Source organism: Pimephales promelas, chromosome 9 (genome assembly GCF_988280905.1).
Source record: "Pimephales promelas chromosome 9, fPimPro1.hap1.1, whole genome shotgun sequence".
NCBI lineage: Eukaryota > Metazoa > Chordata > Actinopteri > Cypriniformes > Leuciscidae > Pimephales > Pimephales promelas.
In genome coordinates, this window is record NC_142777.1 from 31336034 (window position 1) to 31362666 (window position 26633).

General features: G+C 37.4%; 1 protein-coding gene across 1 annotated transcript in view; it reads left to right on the top strand.

Moving 5' to 3' along the window:
• Positions 1 to 26633, top strand: part of ctnna1 (catenin alpha 1) — a 106608-nt gene that overhangs the window by 16010 nt on the left and 63965 nt on the right. Inside the window, exon 7 of the mRNA XM_039649270.2 lies at positions 7360 to 7563. Coding sequence (XP_039505204.1) covers positions 7360 to 7563 — 204 coding nt within the window. The remainder of the gene's footprint in view (positions 1 to 7359; positions 7564 to 26633) is intronic.

The window sequence follows — 26633 nt, forward strand, 5'->3', positions numbered from 1 at the left end:
GGAGAATAGTCATTCAGCATCACAACTGAGACTAAGCTGAGAATTAGCCTCTCTCTAATTGAAGGGATTGTGCTCTGTGAGCATTGTCATTTAGGAAAATGTCTTGCCCATTGCATCGGGACAGACTCTATATTGCATCCGGCGGTAAAGTACTTTTCTCAAGGACAAAGGGTTGTGTCCTTTTTAGCGAGAGTGCCAGAAGACTGCTCGATGGAGCTTATGGTTTATAGATTGCACATTTTATAATTCAAGGAAAAGGTTGCATTGAAGTGTTATGAAGTCCTTTACAGACTTTAGGTATGGCTTAACATTTTAAAATATCCTTTAATTGCTGAATGAAACTTCAGAAAGATCAGGCTTTGATTTAAAATGCTTGATTTCGAAAATTTTGGTAACCTTTGACTCTGTTGTGTAAAAAACACACAAAGTTATTTAGTAGTGAGGGATGAAGAGGACTATATTGTGAGTAGGATCGAACAGCAGTTCCATCACCCTCTGCGACTGCTCAACAGTTTTATCAACAAAAGCGCAAGAGCTGCAAGTTGTTGACAAATCCGTTGTGTGATTGAACTGTGTCGAGGAGACCATAATCCACGATTCAATCAGATTATATTTGTACGTCCAAACAAAGCTGAGCTACTGACCTCAGAGTGTCTTTCACAAGTTTGAACTTTTGTTGCAGTGTTGAGTCAGGTCAGCACCAAAAGCGAATGAGAAATAGCACGCTGATTTTTAAGTGTCTTAAGCAATGCATTTTTTTCCTTATTTGACTTGTATTAAGTAATTCAGATCAGAGTCTCTAAAAATAATTTGAGGTTAAGGGTAGCAAGTGATCATTAGCTATCCTTCATTTATTTGCACTTTGAATGGTTAGTCTCCTTCCAGAATAGGATGCAAACCATTAGTCTAACTGTTTTTGGTCTGTTGCACTCAACACTTTAAACAATCAGTTAGTGAAATAATAAATTCAAATGACATGCATGAACTGAAATGTTGCCATAGAGATATTGTAAATGGGGGAGGGGGTGGGATGTAGGTTCCAATGGCACCAGCTGTGTTTGAGCACTGGGTGTCCATGTTTCTTTTGAATTTGTTTGTGTCTTGCAAATGCAACCTGTACTCTTAAGTAATGGATAGTTTGTTCCCAATGGACAGGTTGGAAAATGAACTTTTTTTATTCTATTTGCCACATAGATTGATAAATGCAGAATTTTACCAGCAATTTTTAATGTATACAATTACGGATGCATGGCAATGGTTAAACCTATTTTTGAGCAAAATAATCGTGATTTACCAATTACGATTAACATCCAATTTTTCTAGAGAATAAGACACACACACTACATTACATAGTATTATTTTATAGTATCATTTTATTAAATATCAATAGGCATGTGGTAATAAAGGCCATGATCGCAATAAATGTGGATGAGATTCATGTTTGGATTTAATACATTTTGTCAGAAGGTTCACTCGCAAATTTAGTAGCAGCAAATCGCAGACACAGTCTCATGAAGAAACAGAAACTGGCTGTATGACACATTTGAGCAGAATTTCTCCATGGACATCGCTATACTTGGAGTTTGTCTGTGTTAATATGTACTTTTTTTGTAGCACAGAGAGAGTGTGCGCATGGTTGCCAGGTTGGGAAGATTGAGTTAAACACTGGACAGAAATTGTACCGTTCGGAGAATAGCTCCGTTTGGGGGATTTATGCTCTAGTCGTCTGGAAAACCCAGGAAGGCAAGATAGCGGAGGCTTGTTACAATGCTAGATAACGAAAATGTCAGATAGTCAAAAAGTTTTCAGGGCAAATAAGCAGCGAGCCAATATCGCATTGTGCTAGGTTTCCTTTCTTCTGCCTCTCTGTTCTTTGAAAAAGAAATGTAAAAAAAAAATATTATTAATACTATTTGCTGGCTGAAACCAATTAGGTGCCTTTATCATTTTAAATTTATACCTGAATACCTGCATTTGGCTGCTAGTGGATGTTTTTTCCCTGCTGATGGACAACAAAATAAACATCTTACAACTCTGCTGATCTCAGTACAATTTGATTGTATCTGTAGTTTTTGTGTTGACTGAAGCAGGTGCCTAATGAAGCTTGAAGTCGCTAGAGGAGTGTTTACAGACAGTGTTGCTCTTGATGTGCAGAATATACTTTAATTTTATTTGCTACTTTGAAATGGATGCTTTTACGTCATGAAATAATGTTAAGAGAAGGCTTTAAGAGATTAGCACAGCACTTAATTGAGTTTTTAACATTCCTAATTGAAGCATGCATATTAGTCAAGCTCAGATCCACAATTCTTTTGATTTATCATATACCTTTGCTTTGGCAACACAGCACAAACTATAATGTTACGGTGATTTCTCTCTTGTGGCAAGAGGGTTTGCTCATCAAATTTGCTTCGACTAGCTGTTGAAAGATTTCTCATACAAAGGAGTCAGGAGTGGCGTAGCCCTGCTAAAGGGAGAACCAACACATCAGATCAAACCATGTCGTTCTTTTTTTTTTTTTTTTTTTTTTTTTTTTCAATAGTGTTCTCATCCTCAATTCTGGTGTCTTTTATTTTTGGAGTAATGGGTTATTGTGTTTTGGGTTTTGTTCTCCCTTTGTTTCTCCAAGCTATCTCTAAGGTGGTTGGCTCTGAGCTCAGGGACTTTATTAAGCATTGATCTTCCAAATCTGCTGTCTCTGGGGCTCACATGCTCCGTTACCTACAAGGCTTTTTATATATAGATGAGAAGATGGGTGGTTTCATTCTATACATTTTTCTCTTTTTGCTCCCTCAGTCTCTTAGGATGAAATCACCTATTTTTTTTTCATTTTCCCCCTTGACTGGAATTACATCTGGATGCTGATCGATTAATGCAAAATTCATTAGCCATTTGTAGGTGAAGTAGCATGAGTCAGTCTCTGTGTCTGTGTTCTTGCTCTTTTGCTTCTCCACCCATCATTCGTTCCCATTTTCCCTATTACACAGTACACTGAAATTATCAACAATGAACTGACATCCTCTTCTTTTTTTTTGTCTACTGACTGGATCCCAGAACACATTGTCACTTTTGTCTCTGAAATTATCAACTGTACTCATCAACTGTACTGTATCAACTGTAACTGTACTCTGTACTTATCAAGGGTTGGTTCTACAGTATTTGGCTTTTTATTATTGGTGCTTGCCTGTAATTTCCGAATAGACATACTATGATGAAACCGGAATTGCGCATATGCATTTTTCCTACTATGGTAACTTGCAAAAAGATTTTGTATTGAAGATGACTTTGCATCACAGTGTGTCGGAATTAAGGGGGCATTTAATTTTGCTCAGGCAACCAATCTGTCTTTCCGGAGACAGAAGCTATCAAGCTATGTCCTAGCAACCATTTAAAGCACCCTAGCTATTAGGGCTGAGAGATTTGGGGAAAAAATCTAATTGCGATTTTTCTGACAGATAGAGCATGTGCGCATGGTTGCCAGATTGTCAAGATTAAGTAAAACACAGGGTAGAAAATGTGTTCTTTTAACAAAAGCTCTGATTGGGGGATTTAAATTAAATTTAAAAAAAGTCTTAAAATACCTTTAGTCTTGTCTTTTTTCATCAACGATATTGTGTGTGTTTATTTAGTAACAGTTATCGTTTAAAGATGTTAGTGACATTCGATTTTGATTAATCATTCAGCCCTACTAGCAACAAGATACTTTGTTTTACAAAATATTTTTTTTGCTTTGTTGTTCATAAAGGCAAGAGCAACACACTGCAAATCCAAATGTAGACAGTCCCTATGTCACCTAGCAGCAGCAGCGCCGTGTCAGACACGTTTCTGTCATGCAAAGAAACAGAAAATGCGACGCAGGTCACATGCTTCAGAAACGCCACGCTCACGCCACTCAGCCAGTGTGTCTCCAGTAGGGATGAGTCACGATCTTCGAATGGTCGAATAGTCGAAATGCGTTCGAACTTCGATCATAAAATAGCTTTTTCGAATATCGTTATATTTTCGTGCAATAATTCCAATGTGTATTTAACATAATTGACGCAGCGCCTACTGACACAGATCGCGGAGCAAGGTATTTTCCTGTTAGGGACACAAGGTGTCACTAACATGCATGAAACCCACTACTGGGCGATCTAGGATACCAGCTTTTTGAACATAGTGTAAACAAACAACAGAAGAAGAGCACTGTCGGTAATGCACTGAATCGGGAATCGGGAGAAATGCCTACTGAACCACCGGCGGCTAAAAATCCACAAAATGACGCCCTCTCTGCTGCAGCGATTGCGGTCTTGTTTGGCGAGGATAACATCGAGCAGACAGCAACAGCGACAACCGAACTCTTGCAATACTGCCAAGATACAGTATGCCCACCAATGAACGCTGATCCCATAACATGGTGGAAGGCCAACGCGAAGAAATATCCCCGCCTGGAAAAGTTAGCAATCTCCTACTTGAGTGTGCCTGCGACATCTGTGCCATCCGCGCGGGTGTTCTCCGCGGCTGGACTATCGTCAACAGGTTGCGCTCGCGTCTCCTTCCAGAACATGTTGATGACGTGCTAATTTTTCTGAACAAGAATATGACATAAGCGTTATGCTATGAATAGTTTATCTTCATCGAAACGAATTTGTTTAAAAAGTCGGCTGTTGCCGGTTACAAGGCAGGTTCGCATAAAAACATTATTACATGATATTATTTTTTGATCGAGCGAGCATCTGGTTTGTCGATGCAAAATCGTTTTTTGTGCTTTTAGTTTTTTCTTCTTCCAATTATTCTTCTGTGTTAAAAAAATGACGAAAACATGTCACTTGTTCAATTAATAAATCGCTAAAGATGGAATTAGCCTCCCTTTCTGTTATTGTGTGAGTGCGTTTTTTTTTTTCTCCGATTTTCGAACGATAATCGACTTTTGCTCCTCGATTTTCGAATGCCATTTTTGGCAGAAATTCACATCCCTAGTCTCCAGCCTTAGGAAGTGATAATTTAATCATGTGAATCCAGACTGCAGGATGCACTGTGAGACAATTTAAAGCTGGCGACTCAATGCGTAAGGTTCATCAGATTAAGTATCTGCAGGAGGTAATAAATCTGAGCTATTTTAAAGAGATTTCAAAATGATGCATTTGTCATGACCTAAGGCTAACAATGTAACATGGTTAATTGTAAGTAAAGCAAATGTCCTGATTTTTCTTATTCTTAGCCAATCAATACTCGGCACAAAGCACGTTGAGACTTCTCACAGCCTGCAGCTCTATCCGTACCTGCGGCTGCTAGAATGTACCCTCAGACCTCCATTATATTGATTGTGCTGTAGTATGTGATTGGCCCAGTTTTTACTCCTGACCTTGAATGCTGCTTTTCTAGGGATGCTGTATAGAGCTCATCTCGCCAGATCGATCAGTGCACAGTTGAATTATTACCATTCCAACTTTTCTTTTAATGATTTCCAGTGATAAAACCTCTTATGTTATGTCATGTTTTAGCACTTTTTAATGATCAGCTAACCCTGTGTTCAGTGTGTTGCCATTGCCTTGAATCACTAGATGACATTTGGTTTCTGGATTGTTTTTTTTTTTAATTGTTGGATGTACTAACTGGTGTCTTCACAGAAATTAGCAAGTGAGCTGTTTAAACATGACGCATAAAAGTGTGGGGAGAAGTGTGTGTTAGAAACTGAACACATCTGTACTGTATCCAGTGTAGACTGTATCAGAAATTAAAATTAGTTTTATTTGCTTTTTGATGCAACACTCGCATCAAGTGTAAGCCAGTGGGCGGGGCCCACTGTTTCTATATATATATATATATATATAGACCTGGGGTAAGGGGGCTTGGCCAATGGGTGTATCACTCACTCATGGGCCACGCCCCCTCGCCCTGGCGAAATGGGCCTGCCACCTCAGCTGGAAAAAATCCTAGAGGAAACACTGCATATGGCATTGTTATATGGCATTCTTTTTGTGATGCGCCAATGAGACTTGGTCATTGATTGTTATTTGTGCAGACACCTTTGCATATTAAAACTGTTCAAGCTGGATATTTAGCTGCTCTATTCTTAGTAGTTAGACTTAGACTTGGACTTAGACTTGACTTCCTCACAAAGGAGAGGTGGTCCTCTTTCCAACCAGATGGCATCCGTTTAAATGGCAAGAAGAAAAGTGGGTGTGAGTGTGCGCACAAGAGATGGGGAATGCTTGTTACCTCAGATCATGTGTCCTTAATTTCCTGGTGACTACTGAAACTACAGCACACATGCACATTTTTTTTTCCACATCACTGCTTGCTGCTTAATTTGAAGCTGGAGCAACTTTGCAGTGAGTCAGAGAGTGTCTTGTTGCCATGCCAACCTGACACGCAAGCAAAGGAGGTCAAATGAGATGAGGCTAATAAACTCATATTCTTACAACTGAATTGTTGAATATTTTACTGTGTATATGACAAGATGAAGGGGATGGTCACATTTTTTGAAGACTGATTCCGCCTGCTGCTATTGTCCATTTTCTTTCTAGGTAAGTATAGCTTTTATGGCACATTAGTGACTCTTGTCATCACTTTAATTGCACCAGACGTTGACAAGTTTATTTCTTGAGAGGGGGAGTATGATGTCCCCAAGTGACTTTACTCAGCAGAGGGCATGTAGGGACACCTAAAATGTCATCCTGGCTCAAAAATGAAAAATAGCGATGATTTATATGCACAACTGCATTTTGTTGCCCTAGGCTACATTGCGATTACTCTGCTTTTTAGCCTTAAAGATGCACTTTTAATAACTGCACTGTTTACCAAAGCAGCTCTCTCTGTTGAAAACCCATCTCGAGATTTACACGGTCTATGATCTTACATAATGTGCAGTTAAGCTTGATTTTTGTCCCACTTGTTTAACTTTTTTCCCTGTTCGGCCCAGTGGATGGGACAAATGGTTTTTAAGATGCCGTCTGTTTCTCAAAGTTGATTTAAAAGGCAACTGAAGCGTACAGGCAAGCTAATGCAGACTCTGATTGAGCAAAACCTGTTGGCCTGATTGCATCAGGAGCTCCAGACCATCATCTCAGATCTTGTGAATTATTGATTCGTCCAGTTAATGAATATCACAGCTTGTGCCTCAGCGTTCAGGGAGATGGGTTCCAAAATCCTGTTCAGGCCGCACAGCCAATAATGGCGGCCGTTTAACTCTTGTGAAGTTGGACATTTGGTATGTGAAAACATAAATCTCACTTTTCTTCATTTAGCAAAGAAATGTTGAATGGCAGTATTTTAGAGCATAGGATTTTTAAAAGTAGAGGGAGCAAGACAGGAAGATTGAGCACTTTTTTTTTTTAGTATTAATACACTATTCTCTGTGTTTCTCTCCCCCTACAGAAGCAGATCATCGTGGACCCACTGAGTTTCAGTGAGGAGAGATTCCGGCCTTCTCTTGAGGAACGTCTGGAGAGCATCATAAGTGGCGCCGCCCTCATGGCCGATTCCTCCTGCACGCGTGACGACCGGCGCGAGCGAATCGTGGCCGAATGCAACTCTGTGCGACAGGCGCTGCAGGATCTGCTCTCTGAGTACATGGGCAATGTAGGTGCACATCAAATACTATTTTTCCTTCTTGTTTGCTGCTTTTCCCCTTCTTAAGTCTCGCATTCCTAAATGATGACTGCCAGTACCCACCTCCTACCAGAGACAGACGGTCTCCTGCAGGGAAGGAGAGGGTAGTTTTATTTCAGGGACAGTGCACACATCACGTTCGCTTGGCGGTGTTGTATAAAGACCTTCAGTCTCAACACAATTTGTCCTGTGCCGTCTGGCTTTTGAAGAGAGGGGTTCAGTACACACAAGCCCCCTGCTGTGTTACTGATCTGTGCATTGAATTGTTTGACTGCTGTTGTTTTCAAATAATTCCCTTTGTTTGCTTACCAGTATTGGATTTATTTGTTTTGTGATCTTCATTTAATTTGTTTTCTTTTTGCTTCTTTTATTATCTTGCAGTAGCGGATTCATTTTTTTCCCGCTGAAAGTCCTGAGTAGTTTAAAGAAATATTGGTTGAAAGCAACCATTTTATTTACACTCCTGCGGCGTGCAGCTCGTTGAGATATGCTTGTCGCCCAGTTGGTAAATGAAGAACTTTTAAGTCCTTTGACACATTTGGCTGTATATTTGCCCCACACAGTGAAAAAATTGGCTTACACCAAGCTGGTGTGGAGCGTTCTATAATTGAAAAAGAAACAAATGCAATCATGTCTTTTAAATGTAACTTCAATCCCCACTTTAAAACGCTTTTCGCTCATTTCTCAGAATCCACCTCAGGCTGATATATTCCTCTGATTTCTTACAAGCATGGAATAACTTGCTTTGTACCACTGTTTGTCACCCCCCCCAACCTAACCAACCTAACCAGCCTCTTTCACCATCTGAATTTTCAAATGGAGTAGCTTTTTTCTTTCCAACCAGCTGATTAAACGCATTATTGATGCATTTAGTTGAATATGACTACAAATCTATCCGTTTGTAAATCTCTAGGAAAGCTTGCAATCTGTATTGCAAAGAGTTTTTCATGCTTGATGGCCCTTTTAAAAGTTCAAATAAGTTCTACACCCTAAGCACTCAGGAACATCATTTTTCTGTCACACGTTAATAGCGGTGTGTGGGCAGCCGAAGTGGTGTTGTGCCACAAACCGCTGAAGATGTTTGGTGAGGCGATGTCTCACAGGTGTCAGTGACTATTTATGTCAGTCTTACAAAATGTCAGCAAGCAGCAGGTCCTCAGCTCCGTCTGGAAACACGGCGATGTTCTCGGCAACCTGAGCTGACGCTCTCCAGATGGCTCACTGCTGGTTCTGTGTTACTCCAGACCGGGATTGTGAGCGAGCGCCCCTGTCATTATCGTCCATTTTTAACTCTGCGGCGTGAGAGCCTGAAAATGGCTGTCTGATAACATCTAGCAAAGGGTTTGGCATGGATAAGGCACAAGCATTCAATAAAAGTCAAATTACACATTTGATTTCCAGTGCCATTTCAAGTGATCCTTATGAAGTGCTCATGCCTGGAATGGGAAAAAAAAAAAAAAATCATACCAGATTGATTCCAGCAGTGATAGTAATCACTAATATGCCGCTATCTGTGTAATGAGCTTGCCATGTCATCCCATATTAGCTTAGTTACCATGACTACATGAGAAATGCTAATATAATTGGATAGAATTTACATTTTTATGTCCCTGTATAGATGAATGACGTAGAGCCATCCCATATGTCCCCACACAGATGAATGAAATGGAGCTGTCGGTTTGAATACACAAGCACAGTCCATTAGCTTCTTTTCTGTGACCGCTTTTTTGCTGATCCAAGGTGCTGCTGGTTTATTTTAGCCACAGATTCATGCAAGCAGTGTCCATGATGTTTCAAAACAGGTTTTCTCCTTGACTAGGTCTTTGCAGCGTGTCTGCCCCAACACACAAAACACGGCTCCTCAGCCCTGAAGCGCAGCTGACATGACAAGGATTTGGCTGCTCACTCGTTCAGACAGGTGAAACAGATGAGGGAGATTATATGTCCATCCTTCTCGGCTACCTCTGGAGCAAAGGCTCCTTCAGCCTCTGGATGCTTTGGCTGACATTTTACCTGGCAATACCCTTCACAAGCTTTCTTAAAAATCCTAGAGAGCTATTTTTTACATAGACAGCAAATTACTTTGGATAACCATGCAGCACTAAACGCAAAATGTATCCAGAGTGCGTCTGCGATGTTGCCATTTTATGCAGACAAAAAAAAAAAAAAAAAAACGTTTAAAATAGAAATCTTTTTTTAACCATAACCAATGTAAAAGTCTGTCACTTTTGATAGTTGTAGTCGTCAGAGGTTTAACAGTACGGTATGCATTGTGATGCTCTCATGGTGTACTGCCCAGCCCAGCCCTGGCCCATTGTTGGCCCATCACTTCCTTTTGTTTCAACTTTCAAATGATGTCAATTTTATCACGAAATGAACAACCATGACTTCAAAACCGTGGTATGTAGTAGTAAATGTTAATGCAATCTTTTTTGCATTAAAGAACCTTTGCTATATTGCTAACATTTTACATCTCTGTACTTTTAATGCAGGAAAAGTTCTTGACATCTTTTTGTTAGTCTTTCAGGATTTCCTTATCAGGTAGCAAAGATATTTCTCCCTCAATCTCTAGTTGTTTTATCCACTTCTAAATAGAGGAATGTATTGGGTGCAATAGGCTGGAATTTCGATTTGATTAGGACAGGTGCAGCTCCACCGCCCCCTTTTAGAATGAATAACTAGTCTCACATCCAATTTGTGCTCTGTGTCGTTAAATGAACTCAGAAGGCCTGCAATAATACAGAGATTAGATTGGTGTCCTAAATTCAATTTTTAGCCATATGATTTATCCTGGTATGAAGCAACTGCCTTGTTTGAAGTTACTTATTTTGACAGGGCGTATTGGCCAGACAGCATATGGGCTTTAATTCACAGCTGAGACTGCAATTGGAAGTGTTTTGCTCTTTCAACCTCTATCTTTTTAGCTAGCTAGCTTAGCAATGTTTTCCCCATCCTTATTACATTATTCAAACCACAAAATAAAACTGCAGCTGGCTTAATTTATTGAAGCGGGTTTTAAATAAATGCGGTGAAGCAACAAATCTCGCGTTTTGGAGGTTAACCGATGATTTAATGAGCTCCGGATGAAGAAACTGTACATGTCGTTGCTTTCATACAAATTACTTTCAAATTACTAGTGTTTGTTTTTGATATGATTTACATCATTTAAAAAAGGAGACTTCAAGCTTCGTAAAAACATACGTTTCATGTCACGGTGACAAGCATTTGCTGAGTTAACAGCAAAATTAACATTTATATTAAATTGTAAATATGAATTATCTATTAATTAGGCTAAACATAAATAAACCTTTTTTTTTAAAAGTGCAAAATAAGAGTTATAGTCTTGTAGGGCTGCAACAACTAATCGATAAAATCGATTATAATCGATTATGAAAATCGTTGTCAACGAATGTCATTATCGATTAGTTGGACTGATTACGTCACGGGGATTGTTTACATGGAACATGCGCTTCTTACATGCGCTTCATGAGGCGCACATGCAGTCTCTCTCCCTCGCCGCTCTAACCTGTCTCGCGCGCACAACAAGGACGGTTTGGAGCACATTATCTTCTGTCTCGCATGCGCGCTCTTGATTCCGTGAGTTTGAACTAATTTGCGGGCATCAGGAAACCGCTATCAATATGCAGCATACACGAAAATCATTCACCTTTCGGTAAATTCGCCGTTTTGAAACCAAAATAGGTGACCTACGTTAATCGTGTATACTTTATGAAGCCATACTAATGTGAGATAGAAATGTATATTTAAGTCATTAAATTCAAGTTAACGTAAGCCTTTCCCTCCGCTGCGGCTGTCAGTCATTCTCTATTCGGTGTTCAAACAGCGCGTCGCGTTACAACAGTTAACATGATGATCTCTTTCCAAGATGATTCAATGTTATTATTATAATTGATCCGTAGATAAAGGTCTATGATGGTTTTTCTATCTTGCTAGACTTTTATTGCTGTAACTTAATCACTTTCTACTGAGTGTCTGTTAGATCACAACACTATAGTAGAGTCGGCGCAGTATAATTGTTCTTCACGTGCACAGTAGCCTAACTGAAATTTAAAACTGTTAAAAGAAAAGGCTTAATAAACTATTGCATAGATACTGTATAATACACAGTCAATATGTCTTTCTCTTTCCTTGGTGCTTTTAACTTTAATGCGGCGGACACTGAAGATCTGCGCGCCGCCCTGTGACTGTGTTGCTTCAAGCGCATCATTCAGCGCTCGCGATGCGCATAAGCACTTTGTGCAGCTCTTTCATGATCATGTCATAATACTTTTTGCGCAATGAAAGCTTATTAATAGCCTTTCTTGTTCTGTCCCATCTATTATATTTTGCTTCCTCACTAAACAGCTGTGCTTTACATTTAAAACAGTTGTGCATCTGATTTTAAAGATGTTTTTCATGAATGTATAACAACAATACAAAGAGCAATGTGTACGTTTTACCAGAGTTAGTGCTACACTTATTGTCTCTTATTTGTTCCCCACTAAGGAATGTTTTTTTTCACTAAATGTTCAGATTTTTTAAAATTATTGTGCACTTGTGATATTTCTAGGCTAAGTTTTGCTGAGTTATCCACTAATCTAGTTTACAATAGCATTTTTGTCATAGGTTATGGTCATATTTTTTTTTTTATTTGTTGTTTTTCTTTATAATGAAGTTGTCTGTATTAAGTAGATTGTTTAACACACAAAAGAGTGTGGTTTTTAGGGTTTTATTTTGTTATAATAAACAAAAAAATGGAATATAATTTTTTATCCGATTAATCGATTAATCGAAAAAATAATCGTCCGATTAATCGATTATCAAAATAATCGTTAGTTGCAGCCCTATAGTCTTGTTGGACCGCTTAAATGAATCAAGTCCTGCTGCTTTATTTTTCAGTCTTCAGGTTTCTTTTTGCGACCGGATTGGAGGATTGTGTCTTGAGCAAGTCCTCTAGATTTTTATTTTTTTATTTATTTATTTATTTATTTTTTAATAAGATTTTTAACATTTATTTATTTTTTTTAATTTACTTTCTCTCCAGCCGCAGCGGTACTCGTGGCACCTTCTCCATCCTTAAAATATCACGCCACTCTTCGGCAACACAGTATTTGGCTTAAACACTAGACTCGAGGCCATTTTTTTAAATAATGTCTTTCGGCTAGCGCCGTCAACTGTTATTGCCTATACCACATAAGAGAAATATCGCTAATACTTGCAATTAAAATCTAACTCCAACTGTTTGTCATGCTTTTGTCTTTTATACCTTTTACGTGTTTGTATATTTAATTGGACATTATCTGTAAACATCACAAGTGCTGAAACCTAAACAGTTAATTAATAATAATCAGACGCGCTCAAAAAATAAATCCCCCATATATTTAATCGACTGTCCCTCCCTTGAGCATGAAGCATTTTTTTCCTCTCCAGAAGCCCTTGAACATGGGACTCACGGAATACAGTAAATAAGCAAAGTATAGTTCAAAAGCTTTATAGTTCATATCTCACACCATATGCACTCCTGTAACTTTCAGCAGAAAAAAACTGCGGTGATGACCTCATCACAGGCATCTCATTAACGCGAGTTCATAAAGAGATCGTAAAATTAATCCATGTGAATTAAACGGTTTACTCCAAATTTTTCGGAAGAGACATGATTGCTTCATATGATGAACTGATTTAATTTAGACTTTTATTCACACATATAAACATTCATCTCATACATCAGTTGTGGTAAACGGAAGCTCAAGCATGTTCGTTTGAAGTGCGAGAACAAATGGGGTTTATTCTCGTGTTACGCAGGACGTGTTGAGCTTCCGCAAGAACCAATGAGGTTTGTTCTTGTGTGTCATGAGGGTGAGTAAATGATTACAGAATCGTTTATTTTTTGGTTGAACATCCTTTAAGGCAGGAAGCACATTTCATTTCACACATCAAATTTCACTTTTTAGATGAGGCTTGGTTGCACATGTGCTTTTCAATAGCCTCCCACAAATCGGCTGCATAAAGCAAACTTTAATATTCTATAAATTAAATGAGAGGTCTTGCAGGGTTAATCTGAAACCCAAGTTCTTTAGTTATAGCCTTAGGCATCGGCTCTTGTTATGAATGTTTATAAAAAAATATAAAATGGCAGTTTACAGCAGCTCAGTTTCTAGGCGTTGAGTTAACCAAGCCAAGCGCTTTATGCATTAAGGTTTCTCACTTTAGCGCTTGAATGTGAATGCTTTAAAGTTGCTTAAATAGGCATAAATAGTTTGTTGTCACCTTATGTTTGTTTAATATCCCCAGTTTGATTGTTGCCACAGTCACATATTTAAAATGAAATTTTAGAGCAGCGCCTCAAAATAATCAAACCTCTATTCATAATTGATGTGATCTTATGATGAACACTAAGTCATCATAAGATCACTGTTATGTGACTTGAATTTCACAGGTTTCATAATCTTTGAGCTGAAATGGTGCATGTAGGCAGAAAACCAAAGGCAGATAGAATTATAATGGACTGCCGCATCCCTTTTTTGGCTTAAGTTTGAACGTTTTTCAGACCGCTCAACAACAGATTGTAATTAATTGCCGATTAGCACAGAGATTGATCAGGCTGTTGTTAGTTTGGGAAAAGATGTGTAATTGTTATGCAAATCCTTAAACGGAGTGCCTGGATCTGTTCTATAAATCCAAAACTATGTCAGTCAATCAGGTTTCAACTTAAGTCCAACCCTGACTGATTATCCGGATGATTAACAATGCAGAGCACAGCTAAACAAACAAGCCTCTTCACTTTACAGAGCACGAGCTCATGGTTTTGAGTGCTGTGGTTCAAGCACGTATTTAATTATTCCACCCTCTCGCGACTACTTCACATACTGTGTCTGTTCTGAGCGTTTCTGCTGCATTTTATTAATAATACATTTCAGACCCCCCTAGACTCTTGTTGTAGAGGTGATTGTACACAGGGCGAGCTAGCAGTAATAAGGTTTGACGTGTCGAGCTTTTGACATTTAAATTCTTAAACTTGAAGGCAAACATCTGAAGAATCTGTGATAAGACAGATGCGAACTCTTCAAGGCCTTATGGAGGGAGAGATGAAATGGGAGATCCACACACACCCCTCTCACTACATCCTCTTCCTCACGTTTTTCTCTTTGCCATGGGCATTCAGGAAGATTGACACCCAGTCTTGTTTTGACAAGTCCTTGCTGTTTTTTTAGAAGCCTCTTAACTTAAACTGAGCTATTTCATTGTTCCCCTTGTTCTTTCACCTAACTGTGTGCTTTTAGAGATTTTTTTTTTTTTAACCTCTCCCTGGAGTTATTTTTGCTCTTTCATAAATGTTGATAACAGTAAGTGCAATCATTACCATTTAACCTTTTCTGCTCTACACCATTGTGTTGGGGCACCTGCTTGTTAAAGCCGAGCCTTAATGAGTCCTTGTTAACCTGTTAGCTTCTGGTTCTTCCCAAATATGTACCAAAGTTAATTAAATTTGAGTCAAGCAGCTTCATTAAAACATGTTTAAAAAGCCAGAGCACTTTTAATACATGTTGTTTTTCCACCTCTGGTTGCAAAAATGCAAAATTGACTTTGTGCATTTCATTGTAACCCTAATCTGAATGCGTAATTAAAGCAAATCGCACCACATGCAATGCATCAGGGGAGCTGTCCCTGAGGGTGTTCCTAAATTTACAACTCTCCATAAAAACACAAATCTGTCACACATGGGCTGTCAGATGGTTTCCTCTATACCTGGTCCTTGATCATTTAGCTGTTAAAATCACATCCCAGTCTTTTCAGAGAGATGGATGAGGTACTTTTTTGCCCAAGCAATTTTAATTGCATAAAGATTGAGACTGTTTGTCTATTTTAGTGGAAGCTTACTGCACTCAATTTTACTCTCTCGCTTGAAGGGGTAGTTCACCCAAAATGCGGTCATCATTTACTCAACCTCATGTTGTTCCAAACCTGAATGACACATCTTCCTCCTCCCGCAGAGGAAAATATTTAGAAAAATGCTGTTTTTCTTCATGTAATGAAAGTCACTGTGCCATACATGCTTGTAAAGAGTAAATTATTTTTTAAGAGTATAGATTTTTGTTAGGTGAACAAACCCTTTAAAGTCATAGGGATAGGCAGTGGTAGACCATGAAAACTTTTTTCCTTCAAAATTTTGATTCATTTCACACCAAAATCAGATTAAATGACAAAATTGCTTATCACTAATTCCGCAGTTATTCCCTGATGCTGGAATATTATTATTTCCCTGGAACATTATCGCACTTTGATTAATGAAAAACAAATAAATCTTTGGTATTGTTATGGTATTGAAAAGCCTGTCACAATGTCATAGCCTTTTTAACCATTATTGTCCAGTCATACAATACAACCTCTAGTCAAATGGCTTTTAGTGTTTGTCCCTTATGCATTTTTTTTGCGTGTGATCATGGTTTTTGGCTGTAAATTTTAAAAGCACACCTCTAACTGCTATACATACGATAATATTGCGGTAATAAGGTTAACAAAAAATGTACTGTTGATTAAAATGCTAACTTTGATATTACATTATGGGTTTAAATGAATAGGTTTGGACTTGGTGCTTGTAACTAAAGGGATTGGGATTGATGTCATCACAAAGGGATTGATGTCATCACAATGATGACACCAGAATAACAATATTCATGATTCTGAAGCTATTTATTGTAAGTTATTGTAGATGAATATGCTTGCCCTGTCACTGACATGGATGCTTTTAAAATAATGTCGGCCACTTTTTACTGGTAACATCAAACATTTGGCATTATCAGGACCCACAAATATCCTCTCATTGCATTATTATACATTATAATCAACATTATATATAGTAGTTCAATGTAGTACTGACGCTAAATCTCTGAAAACTGACGGTAATTTTTATTTTGGCGGAACTATCCACGATATGTTTTGTTGCATTTTTTTATTGTGTTATATTGTGGCATGATATGTTGTTACACCCCTAGTTTTAAAGAATGTGGTGTGTGTGTGTGTGTGTGTTCCCTCCCACGAAATAATTTCTCTCTCAGTACAGTAAATCATGTTGTATCTGTGTATAATTTTAGCTCCTGGGCAGGTCTGGATATGGTCTGACCTCTTATAAAATTTAAATACTAGTAGATAAAATGCATGCTTGAGCGACGGAGGCGTGGTACTTGGAGGATTTATGCCCCACTCTTTGGAGTCTGTCTTCTTGCCCATTACATGCTGGGGGAGGTATGTGTGTGAGAGCACAAACCACTGATGATTCCATTATTTTCATTCATCGTTCTTATCCTCGTGGGTCATAGCCCACTGCTGTCAGCTGTTGCAGAGCTGTGGCATCACTCTGTGACTGACAGTTTCTATTAAGGCCCCTTGAAGTCTTCGATGTGTTGTAGAGCATTTAAATGACAGTTCAGACCCGTGTTGTTGGTTATTGTAGTGCCATTTCACCCATTTCTGCTAAATTACCTTAAATAGCTGTGTCTTGTCATTTGTCCTTTTGCATATTTAACCGCTTTTTTTCATCATGCATAGAAATAAACATTCTCTCTTGTCTATTCAAAAGATAGTTAATTGTTTGTGCTCTGGCCGATATATTCAGTGCTGTTTTAATAACTATAATAATTAAATTAGTGTCAACACCAATAGACAATAAATTTCAGTTTATTGTAAGCACTGTTTGTCTTCTGCCACTTTAAATCCACAAGCTCTTAAAAGTTATGGGAATCTGATTGGCTCACTGTGTTTATCATTTATTAGTGGGAAAAACTGTTCTGAGAGTGAGGGGGAGGGGTGTTTTTTTTTTTTTTTAACGCAATGCTTATAAAAAGCTGGTGCGGCAGTGTGCACTTCACTTTCACTTAAATTAGCGTTGATCTTGACGATATTAAAATGAAGCATATCGGCCAACACTCACACATACACATACATACAAGGCATGTTAACCTATTCTATAACATCTAATAAACAAAATAATGAACTTTAAAAATAGCATCAGATTGACCCTTTTAACTAACAATAACAAATCAAACCTTATTTTTGTGTTCTCTTTTTGCAGTGCTGAAGCAAAAAATGTCATAGCAAAAAATTGTGCTGATAAGTGCTCGGGTATTTTCTGCTCTATTGAAAAAATCTTTCTAATGCAGTTTTGATGTGCTGTAGTCCATACTGTGGATTCTTGATGACCTCTCTTTATTTCCCCTCCTCTCATAATGAAATGTCCACTGACATTTTGTTCCTACTCAAGTCTTAAAGCCTTGCAGAGCTGGTATCATAGCAGACAATAAAGGGGTGCTTTACTCTCTATCCTCTTTCTGTCTTTTTTTTTTTCACTTTAACTCTGGCACATAGAACACTTGAGTGAGTTCTACAGACTTCTGAAACTAGGAGTGATAGCTTGGAATGATGGTTATTTTCAGCTGCTGTCCATGATTGAAAAAATGTCCCCGTCTTGGTCTCGTACACAATAAATGATTATGCTCACTCAGTTGAATCATGATGTCCCTAATTTACTCCAACTTCTGTTCAATTGAAGGAAACATCCTTTAGGTGTAGCGTTCTGTACTGCAGTAGGGTAGACCAGACCCATGCCTGGCAGAGACGTGTAAATCGACAATGGCTTTGTACTGTAAATTCTAGAGGGGATAGTTTCTGTCCAGGTGCTGATTGATCAATACAACATTGCAGTTGTCCTAAAATACACAATATCGTTAGAGCTATTAAGTAGATGGAATACTGATTTAGTTCGCTACTATTGAAGTTGAGATTTGTTTTTCAAAAATGTTAAGTTGGTGGGTTGCCTAAACAATTATCTGACTAATCCGTCTTAACTGAAAGTGGTTATTACACACATTTATTTTAGCTCACTAGAAAATATCTAGACTGCAAAAGAACAGACTTATAAACAAATTTAGGAACAAACGTAAGGTCTCAAAATGAATATTCATTCTTTATACTGTACATGATGAGATTGTGATTCCAAAATTTACTTAATTAAAAATGACTGGTTATAGTAATTTTATTTTTTTAGACAATTGTTTAGAATTTTCATTTGAATTTAGAAATGGCTGAATTTAGTCCCAAAAATGACTTGCACAGTATATAGATATTCTCTATATAAAAAATTTAGTACTTTAATGCTTAAATTAAGTCCCGTTTGATGATAAATTATACAAAGAACTGACAACGTTTCACATTTCTTATCACTGCAATACAATTTTGAGCACTTTTAAAATAAATGCTCAGTGTTTCCTCTAGGATTTTTTCAAGCTGTGGGGGCAGGCCCATTTCCCCGAGGGGTGGGGGGGTGGGGGGGGGTGGGGGGGGATTGGTGGGGCGTGGCCCACGAGTGCTATTCCCTTAGGCCACGCCCCCTTGTCTCCCCAAAGTATTATAAGCGATCATGCGCATCCCGTGTGGAGAATGATGCACTTGAAGCAACACCAAGTCACAGCACGCAACGCTTCGCATTGAAAAGAACATAGCGAAGGGATGATATCTATAATCTATGCTTAGAAAGGCTGCACGATTTGGGGAAAATGTCATATTGCCATTATTGAGCCAATATTGCAATTGCGATTTGCGACTCCGATATAATAAAATGGTTTCATGAGTCCAACTTGCTTGGTTCTAAAGTAAAATGCAAACACAGATTAATGTTTATTTCTCAACTCAAACTAAAAACAACAACAACAATAAATGATTGATAACACCTATAATGATCAATAAACCATCAATCAAACCAACATTACAGTGATTCCATCATTACAATTGAAAGCTATCAACTTTTTAAAAAATTATTAGGCTTAAAAAATATATATATAACAGCTTTTAAATTAAGTGAACTTCAAATAATCCCCACATAAACCCATAGCCTAATAAAAAACATAATTACCTGTGCCCTTCCTGTCTTAACAGGTACAGAAATTGAATAAAGTTATCAAACAGTCTGCGCTGCATGAATCATAAATTATATATAGAATAATCCTTATTAAAGCTACAAAAGTTCTTTAGTCAAGATCAGTGAGTAATTTTTTAATTTCCCTTTGTTCTTTTAACTTTACTGACAGAACGTTTTATTCGCTGCTGGCCCTTTAAGAGCACCCGTTGCCGAGACGCGGATCTCACACGCTCCTCATAGCACAACTATTTTCATCCATAGACTTTTCTTATGTTATGAAGATACTAGACAAAACGACATTTTGGCATAATTGTGTGTGCTATTGTTCGTTCAAGCTCGAAAGAGAAATGTTTATTCTGGCACGCGGTCAGTGCATGCGCATTATGCGAGTCTCATCTGTTCTAGGGCACTCAACAAGAGGTCCTCGCTGCAGTCTGTAGCACGATGACGTAGCTGGACGGTCCAATACGTGTTGGACCCTGTAACGCGCGCATGCGCACTAGTCAAGTCAAGTCATCTTGATTTATATATCGCTTTTAACAATTTAGATTGTTTCAAAGCAGCTTTAATTTAATGTAACAGATTGTTTTTGCTTTATAGCGGTTCGTGAATAATGTTATTTTACAGCTAGTTAGTTTTGATTCTGTCGAAATGATAATTTGTTATTAAATTAGGGGATGACACCGTTCTCTCTAAACAGACTTTAAACGCGATCCTGTGATAAACGCTGATGGCACTTGCACATTAAGAATTCATAGGCCTAGTTAGAGAGTTGGTGAACAATCGTTGATCTTCCAAGAATACATTTCACGAGCGAAGCTCTTATTTTCAGAGCTTTTTTTTTTTAAATAATTGCGACTTTTTCCTTACAATTGCGAGTATACTTTTCGCATACTTTATTTCTCAGAATTGTGAGATATAAAGTCAGAATTGCGTGAAATAAAGCCTCAATCGCATGTTATAAAGACATAATTGCTTGAAATAAAGCCTCATGTCATAAAGACAATTGCTTGAAATAAAGCCTCAATCGCATGTCATAAAGACAATTGCTTGAAATAAAGCCTCAATCGCATGTTATAAAGACAGAATTAGGTGGAATAAAGCCTCAATCGCATCTTATAAAGACAGAATTAGGTGAAATAAAGCCTCAATCGCATGTTATAAAGACAGAATTAGGTGAAATAAAGCCTCAATCGCATGTTATAAAGACAGAATTAGGTGAAATAAAGCCTCAATCGCATGTTATAAAGACAGAATTAGGTGAAATAAAGCCTCAATCGCATGTTATAAAGACAGAATTAGGTCAAATAAAGCCTCAATCGCATGTTATAAGGACAGAATTAGGTCAAATAAAGCCTCAATCGCATGTTATAAGGACAGAATTAGGTGAAATAAAGCCTCAATCGCATGTTATAAAGACAGAATTAGGTCAAATAAAGCCTCAATCGCATGTTATAAGGACAGAATTAGGTCAAATAAAGCCTCAATCGCATGTTATAAAGACAGAATTAGGTGAAATAAAGCCTCAATCGCATGTTATAAAGACAGAATTAGGTCAAATAAAGCCTCAATCGCATGTTATAAGGACAGAATTAGGTGAAATAAAGCCTCAATCGCATCTTATAAAGACAGAATTAGGTGGAATAAAGCCTCAATCGCGTCTTATAAAGACAGAATTAGGTGAAATAAAGCCTCAATCGCATCTTATAAAGACAGAATTAGGTGAAATAAAGCCTCAATCGCATGTTATAAAGACAGAATTAGGTCAAATAAAGCCTCAATCGCATGTTATAAGGACAGAATTAGGTGAAATAAAGCCTCAATCGCTTGTTATAAAGACAGAATTGCGTGAAATAAAGTCGCAATTGTGTGCTATAAAGTCAGAATTCTGACCTTTTTTCTCGCAATTCTGAATGTATAACATAAATGCGAGTTTATTATTACAAGATTTATTTTCCCCATGCTGTTATTATTTTAGCATTTTCCTTACTTATTCATCAATAATTACTTATAATTATTTAACAGTATTATACTACACAGTTTGAACATCATCTCAGTACAATATTGAGCTTACATATCACTTAAAACCAATGCATTCGAATTATAATCAGAGATCGGCACTGCGCATGCGTAAATGACGTCACCAAAACACACATCCATCCACTACGTATTGGACCATCCAGCTACGTCATCGTGCTACAGGCTGCAGCGAGGGGTGTCTCGCACTCAAAGGCAGCTTTTCACTTCTTGTCGTGCAAAATGCGAAAAGGCATTTGCACCAATAAGAGGGGGATCTTGTAACACTTGTCAAAGGATGACAAAAAAGAAGAGATGCTGCGTTAATAGCCCTAATTTGTTTATTTCATATAAAATCGCGGCATTTTGCGTTATATAATTGCATAGGTTTGAGTTCGCTATTACGACTGCGATATGTGCAGCACTAATGCTTAGTGTATTCTAAAGGGCAATAAACTCCACTCCAGCAAGATAGGCCTAGTCATTTTATGCAAATCATATACCTTTATGCTTTATCTACAAAATAAAGTATAATATCGGGAACATTGATCTTGAAGAGAGTGTCGTCGTGTTACTGTCGCAACCGAACGCGACGCGCTGTGTGATTGCTGAATGGAGAATGACTGAGGCGAGATGACTTTCCGTTAACTTTAACTTAGAGACTAAAATATTAATTTTACCACACATTATGCTATTGAATGACTTTAGAAGTCTTGGAATATAGTGTGAAAACTTGATTGTGCTTTACAAAGTTTTTTATGCCTTTAGTGGGGCTTAACAAAATAACATACTATGCAGAATGTCGGACGTCACTGACTGAAAAGCTGCAGCCGTGGCGGGAGGATTTTAAGTGTGGCGGCCCGCCACGGGAGAATGAATGTAGCGGAAACACTGAATGCTAGTCTGCAGTTTTTTTTCTTTGTCGCCATCTCTGTTCGAAATCTGCAATTGCAATTCGCTGATATATATATATATATATATATATATATATATATATAAATCTCCAAATAACCTTTCATCAGTAATTGGCCTTTTTCCCCTTTGGCTATTCATATATATATATATATATATATATATATTTTAAATAAGTCAGTTTTAATGAACTATATTAGTTAAAAAAAAAGGTTGAAGTCAGCTTATATTTTGCATTTTTATTTTAGGAAGCAGTCTGTGGTGATGCACATCTTTTCTAGCTCTCGTCTTGTTGGCCGCTTCCAGGGTAGAGACTCCAATTTAAACAATGGGTTGAAGAAACCAAGATATTAAAATTCATGAAGGATGTTCCATTTTGTTCTATTTCGTATAACGATTAAATGACTCTACTGCTTAAGGGTGATTGCGTGTTAACACGACTGATCTTAAGCTGCTTATTTTCTCTTGTTTTCTTTTACTCCAAGTGGATTGTGTTCTGGACTTTTAAACGAAAGAAAAAATCTTTCCAAATTATGTATGCAAGCCCAGCAATGCTTTGGGAAAGAAAAAGATTTTTTCTTTCTTTTCTTTTTTTTCTTTCTTTTATGCAACTCATCTGAGTTAAATGCAAGCTGAGCGTATTTAATGCATTGTCTCTTTCTGGAGAAATGTGATGAATCATTGAGTGCGCATCAAGCACAAACATGTAGTTGCTATTTGAAATGGTTTTCTGTTCCACTAGGGACTGCAGTTGCGGTTCAGGTTAAAGCTACATTTTTAGACCTTCGTTTAAATTTTATCTAGGGACATGTGTTCCTGGGAATTTGCATTACACACTTCCTGAATTGTCTTTTAATTGCATTTGATAAATATCCAAAAGAGCCAAATAAATTGTTTTCTAAGAGATAAATGTGGTTAGGCCAAGATTAATTGCCCCTGAACCACCCAAAACAAATTTCAATTAGTTTGACCTAAACACAAATGGTGTTACAAGCTTTCAAAAACCACCAAGCCCCATGAACCATGGTGATTTATCTTTTAGTGTAAATGCTTGGCTTTTTCATTTTTAATGACTACTTTGTAAGTACTTTCCCACACAATATGTTTTCTATTATTTGTTTTTATAAATGTCCATAATGATTTGAGTTTTTTTTTGTTTAAGTTTGTACTAGGGATGTAAACGGTTAATCGATTATCAATTAATTGTCGACAAGAATTTACTCAATTGAATTAATTGTCGGCTAATAGAACATTGCGAACGTGACAAGATTCTCTCACGAGAGACCCGATACAAACTTGAGGGGGCAAAAAAGAAACCAACCATGAGGCGGTCAAAACGGTGTGGTTTACCAGCTACAGCATGCTAACCTCGAAAATCCAGCTGTATTCTAACAATACCTTAACTCTCCTTATTAGTAATAACTTTTTTAAAGCTGGATCTCAAACATATTAACAGTGCTGTGTTTGACAGATTTTTGCAGCTGTGTTTCATGAGGGAGAGCGCGAGAGGTACAAGTTTTATGATTTTTAAATTGGCTTAGTAAGAAAAAAATATATCAAAACAATGTGTGGCGATCAGCGTTGATATTGTGGTGCACAATTATTTATGTATTTTAATTTTCTTTGCATAATTAATTTTGTTAAACTAAAATGCCATTATCTGTACCATATCCCAACTGTTACAATAAAAAAAATCAATTGAGCAATATAACATACATTTTTATTCAGTATATAAGCAATATTTTGTTTGTTAGACACTATTGATACCGTGAGAAATTTACATCCTCAGGAAAATAGCTGCTTATCAGTTAATCAATTGATAAGGTCGATCAACTAACGATTATTGAATTAATCGATAATTTGCGCCCCTAGTTTGAACATTGAAGCAGCTATGAGAAAAGATGTACCAAATGTTTATTTTAAAGTTGAATCAATGGCTTGCTCAAGCTTCAAAGGCAAGTATTGCTCTTTTGTTTTAGTTTTGATCTAGTGAGCATTTGTTAGTACTAGATAACTGTTTTTATTTTTTATTTTGCTGGAAAACAATGTTAAAGGTAGGGTATGGGACTTGCAAAACGGCTTTCAGATTTTGAAAATACACAACTCCAAAAGGTCCTACCTTCTTTTCTCCAACGCTGCAATCATGCAAAACTCAGACGCATTTTCTCTCTCTCTGTACCGGGGCGACTTGCACTTACTGTGACTGGGTCGCGAGCTTTGAGTATGCGCATGAAGGGGACACGGACATGGGGGGGATGGGGTAAATGTTTGGCTGGAGTTTTTCGAGTCCTGCCCGTCCCACACATGATTAAATTGCTTAATTTTCATTTCAGTGCTTTTAACTCAGTGGCTTGAAGTGGGTTAGGAATAAGATTTCAAGTCATTTTGAAAAAAATGTCAAAAAAGAAAATTACATACCCCACCTTTTATGTTTTAGAGGATAATAAATATAAATATTATCATTTTCAGAGGATAATATTGTACTATAATTTTTTATTTTTTATTGAAAAATACTAGATTATATGTTTATTATAAACTTTTAGCATAAAAACAGAAGTTTCAATGATTAAAAGTGGGCTCATCAACTTTTTGTGACAAAGGTCAAAACTCCTGTTATGATGCAGATTTTTTGAGGTGCACTCTTGTCATAAATTCATCAATTACTCTTCCTACATAATTTTTAACACAAAACAGGGGTAGAATATCTATTTAGAAGTCTTAGACCTTTCCAACAATATATAATTTGTCATAATTAGATTAGGATTTAATAGAAATATAGTGAAGTAAAGTTAGGCGTCCCGGTACCGGGACGGTGACAGTTAAGGGGTTAAGGAAGTGTCCTAGATCCTTCCCTTCACTACCACCACAAAATGGAAATATTTTATATTTTTACAATTGTAGAGTATTAGTTATTAAATATCACTCATGGATAATGGCATTTGCCCACACTCACTTGGATGTAGGATGTCTGACTCTAATTTGAGTTACGCTCAGAAGAGTCATAGGACATTGTGATTGTCAAGGGCATCATCGGCCTCATAGGTAATATAGAAAAACACAATTCCCCCTGATATATTGTAAAGATCCAAAGAGAAATAGTTCTTTAATGGTCTCAATGGTTTGATTCTTGTCACACTCGCTCTTTTACAGTCGTCTGTAAAATTGCATTGTTTCTTAAAGAGCAGTCCATTTAGCTCATGGGTTATATAGATGCATGCTTAAGCTCATGTTCTTTCCATTCGGATAAAAAAATCTTCTAAGCTGCTTGTTTTTATGAGACCTTTAAAGCCGTTGACTTGTAGGATTGGTTTGCAAATGGCATATTAAAAGTTAATAGCCTGTGCTGGTCTTTGCAAGTCTTGATCACATCGCAGACGTGTCGTGTGTGGTTTGCTTTCAAGGGTGACTTTTATATTGGGTTCAGCCCAAGGTTGGCATTATTAGATGTTTACAGAATCATTGAAGTGCTTTTTTTCCTGAAATGTTTTGAAATTAACACAAAGCTGTATCTGTGCAGCTGAATATTGTTGTTTGGTTAGTGCATGATACATTTTATTGTCAACAAATTAGCAGTTTCTTTAGTTGTTTAAAATGGTCATAGAAAATGTTTTTTTTTAGTAATAGAGAAACCTCCGTCTTGTTGGGTAATTCCTTTAATCTATGAAGAGATGTTAGGCTTTTATGTGTCGTTTTTTCTTTATTTCTTTTGGCCAGAATGGCCGCTAAGGAGCAGTCATTGCATGAATATTAATGAATTAAAAATTGAAAGGGCAGAAGGGTGAACATTTTAAGAAATTAGATTTCACCTTGCACAGCAGAACTTTCTCTCTGTAAGATTTAATAATGATTGAAACATTAAGTCATGCACATCTTCTCATATCGTCGTCCTGCATACAGAAACTCTTGCAAGGGTGCCACAGTGTCACAGATATGCTCTGGTAGTTTGACATATGGGCTTGTATTCAAAATTGCCAAGGATCATTCCCTAGGTAATTAGGGCACATGGACTGTTGCATAAATTTGTTTAAAACATTCTTAATTAAATCAAAAGACCGTCACTTTTTCCTGGTGACTCTGCTTTTTTATTTTCATTGATCATCTGAGCAGACTGTGTGAATGACAAGAAAAGATCCCGTCAGTGAACAAGAGCATTGGTATTCAAACCCTCAAGGTTCAATAACCCACCTTAGAATCGGCCTCA